We start from the raw sequence: 10,000 nt of genomic DNA on the forward strand, positions 1-10,000 counted from the left end.
AACGCAATCGTATGTTTCTTTTATCGGACCTTGCCACAACATACGCATACAGTATATTCAGACACTTTTAAGTCCTCATACATTAAATCAAAATTGAAGTTTTTTGAATGTTCATTTTAAAGTCCCCCTGTAGTCAATCATTTTATCCCTTAAATTCATCTTTGGTCAGCGCTGATAGCCTCGTGGTCAGCGCGCCAACACAGCATGCGGTTCAGGCGACCCGAGTTCGAATCCCGGCTGGTGGACCTTTCCCGATCCCGACTCTCTCACACCTCGCTTCCTGTCCACTCTTTACTATCCTATCACAATAAAAGGCAAAAATCACCCCAAAAAATCTTTAAAAAAAAACTAAATAATATTTTTTTTATCTTTGATCACCAAAATGACAAATGTAAAAGTTTTTTCATTTATGCCTTAAAATAGCTTGAATGCAACTCGACACCCTTGCCTCATTTAGTATGCGCGGTCTTATGAATATGCGAATGAGCCCCGCCTCCACCCACTCACTCACTCAGAGATCCACTGGTTGACGATCACACGTTGATCTGATTGGTTACAAGGTAGTTTGTGACGTCAGAAACACCAGCGATTTATGAATTTACACATGGTTTGTCTTAAAGGGGTCATGACATGGTTTTTTTATTTTTTATTATGTTCCCCTAGGTGCAATTATAGTATTGCTATAGTTTTTTTTTACAAAAAAACTTTTAAAATGTAGTGATTATGACCTTTTCCCTGTTTCTCATCCTCTGATTCACAGTCTGTTTTGGGGGTGTTTCCCCTTTAAGAGTTCAGTGTTAACGCCCACTGTTATGATTGGCTAACGTCAGTGCCTATGCACCAATTATTAACGCCCCCAGCCAGAACATTTGCGGATTCAGCGTATTTAAAAAGTAGTTTAAAGTTTTAAATACATTACTTACAGTTTGCGTCGTCGTTGTTGAGCCCAGAATAGTCGGCACGGACTTATCTTTGAGCAACAGTTTTCTGCATCATATTGGGATTTGTTCTCAAAACAGTCATCCTTCAAATGTACAGAACAAACGCTTAAACTAACACTGCCGTGACTGAGACGTCCGCAAAAAATAAAGTGCATCCATTTCCCCTGACGACTGGATCTTTCGGCAGCGTATTCAAAGATGTTGTTTGTCCACAGCCAGGAACAGCACATCTGCGGCGTCGTAATCTCCCTGTACACAGACCCACTCGCTGTCCGGCGACTGAACACTTGTGCGGCGCGCGGCGATACGAAATGAGCGTAGTTGTCTTGCGCTTTAAGCGTAGTTGTCTTGTGCTGGAGGCGGTCATATGCAAACGCTGGTACGTCACTTCGCACCGTGACGTCACTTCTTACCGTGGATCCAGAACGAGCTGTATTTAGAGCTTGATTAAATAAATGATTCGTTTATAATGGGGAGGACGTCTTAAGCTATGAAACTTGCAGGACGTTTTAATGGTACAAAGACCTCTTATATACCAAAAGATCAAGGCAAATTTGGTTTCTCATGTCATGACCCCTTTAAAGCAGATTAAAAACACCACATAGACACATAAACAACATTAAACCCCTTTAAAGCAGGATTTTCACCACAGGGGGACTTTAAAACATTAAACACTCACTCACTCACACACACTCACTCAGACACACTCACACACACACACACTCACTCACTCACTCACTCACTCACACACACTCACTCAGACACACTCACACACACACTCACTCACTCACTCACTCACTCACACACACTCACTCAGACACACTCACACACACACTCACTCACTCACTCACTCACTCACTCACTCACTCACACACACTCACTCAGACACACTCACACACACACTCACTCACTCACTCACTCACTCACTCTCACACACACACACACACACACACACACACACGCACACACACACACACACACACACTCACTCACTCACTCACTCTCACACACACACACACACACACACACACACACGCACACACACACACAGACAGACACACACACACACACACACACACACACACGCACACACACACAGACAGACACACACACACACACACACGCTCGCACACACTTTTCAAATAATGATAACTCTCTAGTCATTGTAAGCTTTTGAGTCGTTTGTAAGGGTTTGAACAGTAAATCCTTCCGATGGATTTAACACTTTAGTCATCAGTGTGTTCCCATGATCTTCACTTTAGATACTGACACATTATTAGTAGTTCCTTTAGAAGGATGTAGCAACACTTGAGTCATAAATGGGCTGCCATTACCTCATATAATAGATTATGCATTATTAACATTAATTTTGAACCTGTATATAGTTTTTAATAGTCCGAGGTATGATAAAATAGTAGTTACTGATTAGCTAATAGTGAACTTCCACATTCAACTGAGCGCTATTACCTACTAATTTTATATTAAGAGTTTCTTGTTAGTTAATAGTAGTTAATATTTTCCAGTTTTCTAAAGTGTAACTCTATTATTGAGATGTTCTTCTTGTATTTCTCTACGGCTGAATGCTTCAGTTCTCGGAGCGTCTCCTGCCTGGATGTGGCCCGTGGTCGGCGTGTCGGCTGGACTCGGTGTGGCTCTGGTCCTGATTATCCCGGCGGTGCTCCTGTGGTTAAAGGTGCCGCTTTTCACAAGATCTAATACAAATCTATGGTGTCCTCAGAATGTGTCTGTGAAATTTCGGTTCAAAATTCCCCCCAGATCATTTATTATATCTTGTCAAATTTGCCCTTTTTTGGGTGTGAGCAAAAACACGTAGTTTTTGTGTGTGTGTCCCTTTAAATGCAAATGAGCTTTAGCTCCGCCTCCGTTCAGAAGAGGGCGGAGCTTCAGAAACTCAGAACTGGCCAATCTCACTCCTCCAGAATCCCAGAATAACCAGTAGCGAGCGCAGCCTTACGGAGAGACTCAGAGTTTCTGGATGTTAGCGGAGACGTGTGTAGTTGTTGTGGAGTTACACTGATCATCTCATCATCATGTTGAACTCTTACACAAGTGTCCACAGTTCCTGAGGTGTTTATAAGACAGCGCTGACATGTTCTGGTCACTAGTGTCCAGTCTGTGCTCGACCACAGAACAGTTTCATGCTTTGCTGGATCTTCTGCGTCGCGTTAGAACTGGTCTCTGCTGTCGCGTGAGGAACCGAATGTCGGCTGGTGTGTGTAACCGTGCAGATTAAGGGCCGGGAATATTATAATAAGATCCTCTTCATACGTCAGAATCTGATCGGCTTATTTTATAACATGCTTGCAGAGAAAGACTCACCAGAACTAAGTGACTGGGTTTTACTTTTCACGTTTTCTGGGTTGGTAGATGCGCCGATTACAGCGCTTACACACATTTTCATGATGTCCCCTTTAAAGAGGAGACGCCAGCGGAGAGAAGGAGGCGAGCGAGTTCGTCACAGATCCATCGTGACCGACAGCAAAACCTGGACTCGATCTGAGGAGAACAGAAGCCGATCAGGACGAGATAAAGACAGAAGGAAAAACAAGAAAGGAAAGGAGTCAGGAAAGAGACGCAAGGAGCCGCTCGGCGAGGACGCCATCCGAATGCGGTGAGTGTGTTTGAAGAGTTTCACACTGTGAGTGAGGGAGGAAAAGGCCTTGATGGAGAGGAACCGTGTGTGTGTGTGTGTGTGTGTGTGTGTTACGCTGATTTTAGGCCCCTGAGGAAGGAACTGGACATTGGAAGTGACACCGACGTGACCCAGAGCTCCATGGAGGACATCAACAAGACCATCTGTGACCACAGATCACCGGACCATAAGCACTTCCAACAGCCCCGCATGCTGGGTGAGAACACACACACACACACACACACACGCACACACGCACGCGCACACACACACACACACACACACACACACACACACACACACACACACACACACGCGCACACGCACGCACACGCACACACACTCACGCGCACATATATACATATGATTATATATATATAATAGCCTATGTATACACACACATATATTATACATTATACATTACTAAAACATAAAATACAATATAAAGTAGTTAATATACTTAATGCAGTGTCATTTTAGTATTGTTTCTATACTATTATAGTATTTAATATTTTAAATTAGTTTTTATTTTTATATTTTCAGTTTTCATTCTGGTTTGTTTTAGCAAATTTGTTATGTGCTTTTTCTGTTTTATTCGTTTTTTAAATATTGCTATTTAGCATACTTTTTTTTTTAGAATTTGAGTACATTAAGAACTTATTCTAGTTAGTTGTATTGTTTTGTTTTGTTTTATATTAATAAACGAAAACATAATGTTGTTGACATATATATAAACAAAAATTAAATATTATAAACCAAAATTAAATATTACATTAAAGTTAATATAGCCTACTAAAGTTAAAAAATAAATCTAAATAGCAATATTTTAAAAAAATACAAAAAACACTAAAATTGCTAAAATTAAAATATAAAATTAAAAGTTAATTCAAAATATGAATAAATAAAAACTAAAACATTTCAGAGCATGTAAAATGTCACTTTTTCAAGCTAAACAAACAAAATGTTGCTACTGGTTTACATCCAGAACACAGTATGCAAATATATGCAAAAAAGCTTTTGAAAATCATGTACATCTAAACAATATTTGCATATTATTATCAATGTACTATGAAAAGAGGAAGTGCTCATTCTAATCTTGCACATACAGATGAGAGGATAATTGGGACACTACAGCCACTGCTTCATCTTAACTTCATCTTAACTTTGTATTCCTCCTTCAGCTCCACCGAGAGGATGGGAAAGAAACCCTGTTCCTACACCTCAAAGACCACCAAGAAATGTGAGCTTATATTTATATATCAGCTTAAACTTATATTTATTTATCTAGCACATTTAATAGCAACCTTGTTGCCGAAGTGCTTCACAGTTATAATTAAAACATGCATGTATAAAAACATTTACCAAGCCTATAGTAAATAAAGGCATGACTACACACTCTTAGACATACACCCACACACACACAACTGTATAGTGAGATCAGTTTAGAGAGAGAAAAAAATAAATAAAAATAAGTTATTGCTTCAATAAACTGAATACACTGAACTACAAGCTAAGTTTTCAACTGAGACTTAAAAATCTCTATTGCTTGCTGGATGTGAAAAGCTTGATCACGCTTTGACTTTGGACAGCGAGCAAAAATTGGTTAATGTCCTGAAATGTAAGACCCTAAAAGATCAGCAATGTAGTATGTAAACACACACACACACACACACACACACACACACCTGAAGGGGTTTATTCTGAGATCTCACACACACACACACACACACACCTGAAGAGGTTTATTCTGAGATCACACACGCACACACACACACACACACACACACTTGAAGGGGTTTATTCTGAGATCACACACACACACACACACACACACACACACACACACCTGAAGGGGGTTATTCTGAGATCTCACACACACACACACACACACACACACTTGAAGGGGTTTATTCTGAGATCACACACACACACACACACACACACACACACACACACACCTGAAGGGGGTTATTCTGAGATCACACACACACACACACACACACCTGAAGGGGTTTATTCTGAGATCACACACACACACACACACCTGAAGGGGTTTATTCTGAGATAACAACCGGCTGGATGTATATTATCCGCTTATTACACTCATATTTGCCACATAAGTAAATAATTAGACACAAAATATTGATCTGAGTTGAAATATTTTATTAGCTCTTTAAACGCAAAGCTTGGCGGAGAGCAGTTTCAGCGGCGAGATCAAACTAGCGGACATTTAAGAGATACGGTATACAGTCATAACACTTATTACACAGCATTTCGCCACATAAATAATTATGGAGATTAGAGATATTGATTTCGGATTAAACTGTTGTAAAACCGTACCTGTTTATATCTTATAATCCAACAGTCTACAAAACAATAGTCACAAAATGGCCGCCGCTGCGTTTGTATGAAACAAGAGAGAGCGAGTCCACGATACTGGATGCCATAATTAAATATCTGTACACAAAATATTGATTCGACTGAGTTTTCATATTTTATTAGCTCACCAAATGCAAGAAAAAACGTTGCTAGAGAGCGTATAGCGCCTGTGTTTCTGTTCTCAGCGGCTGTTATCATTGTTATGTTAAATAATAACACACCGCTGGATGGCGCGATTGACCAATCAGAATCAAGTATTCCACAGAGCCGTGTAATAATACTGGAGTAATGTGGTCTTGTATATATGATATCTGTTCTGATGGTGTGTGCCGTGTGTCAGAGCGCTCCGGTGCAGTGGTGCGGTCCCGACGGCTCGGTCGTGCTGATCCGCGCGGTCAGAAGTGGACTGGACCGAGTGGTTCTGGAGCTCCTGAGAGCCGGAGTCCCGGTCAATAACACCGACCACACGGGTACGAGCATCTGATGCCTGTGCTCTCCGGTTGCCTGTGGAATGAGTCCCTTCAGTCGGCTATGTTTACATGCACAACTTTAGTTTCAATCGGACTGAATTAATTCCGTTTAATGAATCTGAATGTTACGGCGGCCGAGAGAGATGTACAACTGATGTATAGATTAATTTCTTACCCTCATGTTCATTTCCTCTATCTTTTTTTTCCAGCTCATTAACTTTTTTTTCTCTTTTGTATTCTGAGGACATTGAACATGTTAACACATTTTGTATATTGTAAACAAATGTGTATGTCTAAGCACGTCCCAGCCGGGTTCGTAACTTAATGGATTAGTTCACTTTAAAAACACTTTTGCTGATAGTTTCCTCACCCCGATGTCATCAAGATGTCCATGTCTTTCTTTCTTCAGTGGAAAAGAAATGAAGGTTTTTGATGAACACATTTCTCCATATAATGGACGTCAATGGGCCCCAAACGGGTCAAGGTCCAGATGACAGTGTCAGCGCCGCTTCAACGGGCTTTAAACGACACCAGACGATGAATACGGTCTTATCTAGCGAAACCATCGTCATTTCAAACATAAATAAAAAAGTTTACGTTTTATAAGCACAAGCGCTCGCCTTGCTCTGTTCTGTGATGCGCGTTCGTGACGTCACGTAATACGCAGTTACGCTGTAAAGGTCACGCTTGACGAGTCAGTAGGCTTGTTTGAGATGAGCAAAATCTGCGCAGAACCGATCACCGTTGATCAGCGTGAGATGCATGCCGGTTAGAAATGTGTCCGACTGCGTTCCGCCTGGCTCTGATGTCATGCTGATGTTATGTCAAAACACTATCGCGAGCGCAAGGCGCACGTGTCGGATTCTGCAGTCGAGCGCAGTTGCTCTCCACCGACTGCGCTGATCAAAAGCATGATGGGAAACGACTTGCTGACGACACAGGTTGATGCTCATTGGTTTAAATAACCATGATGTATTGTTCTCTTTTAAAATGTTTGATTTTAAAACTCTGATATCATGGTTTATGTGTATAAATTATGTGTGAATATTCCCAAACTCTCTGACAGTGCGATCTCTATATGGATTATGTGATTATGTAATTTTTATAAAAAATATATAAAAACACATGTCTGTATTAAAGAACAAAATGATTATAAACACGTATTTGGAATGGGATTAAATAACAAGTGCTTTGGGTGTCTTGTTCATTATATTTATTTTATTATAAAAGCAACAGAACTTAAATTACATCCAGTTTATTAGCGAGCGTGAATCCCGCGATATCCATCTTTGATCTCACAGGTGTCAGATCCCATAGACAGTATATAAGATCATGTCAGATCCACTGCGAGAAGAGAGAACTGTCCGGCTTTCCTGCGCTTTTTTCACTCCTCCCCTCACTGCAGCCGCCTACTCTCGCATACAATTCAGGCGAGGCAAGGCGCATCTCAAACAAGCCTAGTGTTTACATATGTGCGGAAGGAGGACCATACACACATATTCAAATGTCTTTGTGTCAGTTTATCGGTTAAAATGCCCATCTCGTGTGTGTGTATCCTGGTGTTGGAATATTAAAAAGCCTAAAAGAAAATTTTCGTCAGGATAGAAATGTTTTACTTTTCACAGAAGCGTGACCTTTACAGCATAACTGCGTATTACGTGACGTCACGAACGCGCATCACAGAACAGAGCAAGGCGAGCGTTTGTGCTTATAAAACTTAAACTTTTATTTTTATTTTTGAAATGACGATGGTTTCGCTAGATAAGAGCCGTATTCATCGTCTGGTGTCGTTTAAAGCCCGTTGAAGCGGCGCTGACACTGTCATCTGGACCTTGACCCGTTTGGGGCCCATTGACGTCCATTATATGGAGAAATGTGTTCATCAAAAACCTTCATTTCTTTTCCACTGAAGAAAGAAAGACATGGACATCTTGATGACATCGGGGGGAGTAAATTATCAGCAAAAGTGTTTTTAAAAGTGAACTAATCCTTTAATTGGGGTCCCCTGGAAACATTTCTGTTGTGTTCTGTGCTATTTGCAGAGCATTTCTGTATTTGGTTGTGTTGTGAGTATTTGGAGCCGTGTGTTGTAAAACTGAGGAAGATGTTTTCTTAATTTCCGGGTGTTTTTTCTATTTGCATGTGTTTTCTTCAGTTGCAGCGCGTTGAGCTCTCTCGGCCACCGTAGCGCTAAACACGTGATCGGGTCGATGTGCGCGCTTATGTCACAAGATTCGAAACAGAATATATTTTTTGACATGCGCTCACTGCACGATTATACAGAGTTTGCCGCTGTTTGCGCATAATAACCATTCTCCTACATTGATTCTTAATTTGTTTTAAACAGCAGACTTAATATTTATCCATTTCTGGTCATAATTTGGAGACAATTAGCATATGACCCGTTGTGCCGTGTGGTTTATATTTATCACGCCGTACAAATGAAAGTCTGAAACCATAGATATACATAATAAAGACTAGATGTCTCGTCCGCGCTGCTGGCCAATGGAGGTCGACGTCCGCACACAGCGGCCATCTTGTCACAGTCAGCTCGCTCACTCGTAACATTGTGTTTTAATGGTGCATGTACTTTTTAAATAACCATAACTTGCTCAATTTTCTACCGATTTTCAAACGGGTTGGTTTGTTATAAACGTCAGAGATGTAGTTATGACACTACATACTTATGAATAATTATAATATTATATATTTCAACATGTTCAAGCATCCATATAGGCACGTTAATAACGTTTGTGAAAAACCAAACCGTTTGTAAATCCGTCAAGATTTCAGCGAGATAAGAGTGTGTGTGTTCGTGGAGATCACTCACCGTACATCAGGAACCACAGAGCCCGCCAGAACGCTTGCCTGTGACAAGATGGCCGCCGGTGATGACGTTAGAGACTCCGCCTTAAGACATCTAGCCTTATATGGATATCTATGTCTGAAACCAGGACTGGTGAGACGAAAGGAGAATTATAGGATGACGGGACATTTATACAACACTTTATTTTTATTTTTTTCAGAAACGACACTTTGTTCAACAGGAACAACAGCTCGTTCAGCGCGTCATTACGCTATCGCTATTTCTACGCCATCGCACATGCGCAGTGCTTTCAGTTTCGGTTTTCAATCCGATCAAGTGTTTACATGTTCTCTCGATCGGATTAGAAAAGGAATAAACCCCTTTGATCAAGCTCAATCGGATCGATTAAAGTGTTTACATGAAGGATTTTCAGTCCGATTGAGCCGTCAATCCGATTACTAACGGATTAATTGGTTGCATGTAAACGTAGACCGTACAGGAAGAGTGTGTGTTTGCAGTTGGGGAGTAATGTGTTCTGCCCTTTCTTTGTCCCTCTCTCTGTCCTGTCCTGAACTCCTCACTGCAGCTCCGCTGATACACACGTCTGATTCAGAGCAGAGTTAATGTGCTGTAGCGCCCCGGTCGATGTGGAAATACTGTATTAACCTTCCATGCCTTTGTTTCTGTTTCTCATACATTTCCCTCTTTTACGGCAATGGTCGATGGCTTTCCTGTTTCCCTTCCCATAACA

At 41.0% G+C, this 10,000-nt stretch overlaps 1 protein-coding gene across 1 annotated transcript in view; it reads left to right on the forward strand.

Moving 5' to 3' along the window:
- Positions 1-10,000, forward strand: part of notchl (notch receptor, like) — a 20,976-nt gene that overhangs the window by 6,534 nt on the left and 4,442 nt on the right. The window contains exons 4-9 of the mRNA XM_079625377.1: positions 1-9; positions 2,531-2,634; positions 3,380-3,573; positions 3,681-3,811; positions 4,776-4,834; positions 6,314-6,443. The exon at positions 1-9 is cut by the window's left edge and continues 218 nt beyond it. Coding sequence (XP_079481503.1) covers positions 1-9; positions 2,531-2,634; positions 3,380-3,573; positions 3,681-3,811; positions 4,776-4,834; positions 6,314-6,443 — 627 coding nt within the window. The remainder of the gene's footprint in view (positions 10-2,530; positions 2,635-3,379; positions 3,574-3,680; positions 3,812-4,775; positions 4,835-6,313; positions 6,444-10,000) is intronic.

Source organism: Phoxinus phoxinus (genome assembly GCF_949152265.1).
Source record: "Phoxinus phoxinus genome assembly, chromosome: 10".
NCBI classification, from domain to species: Eukaryota; Metazoa; Chordata; class Actinopteri; order Cypriniformes; family Leuciscidae; genus Phoxinus; species Phoxinus phoxinus.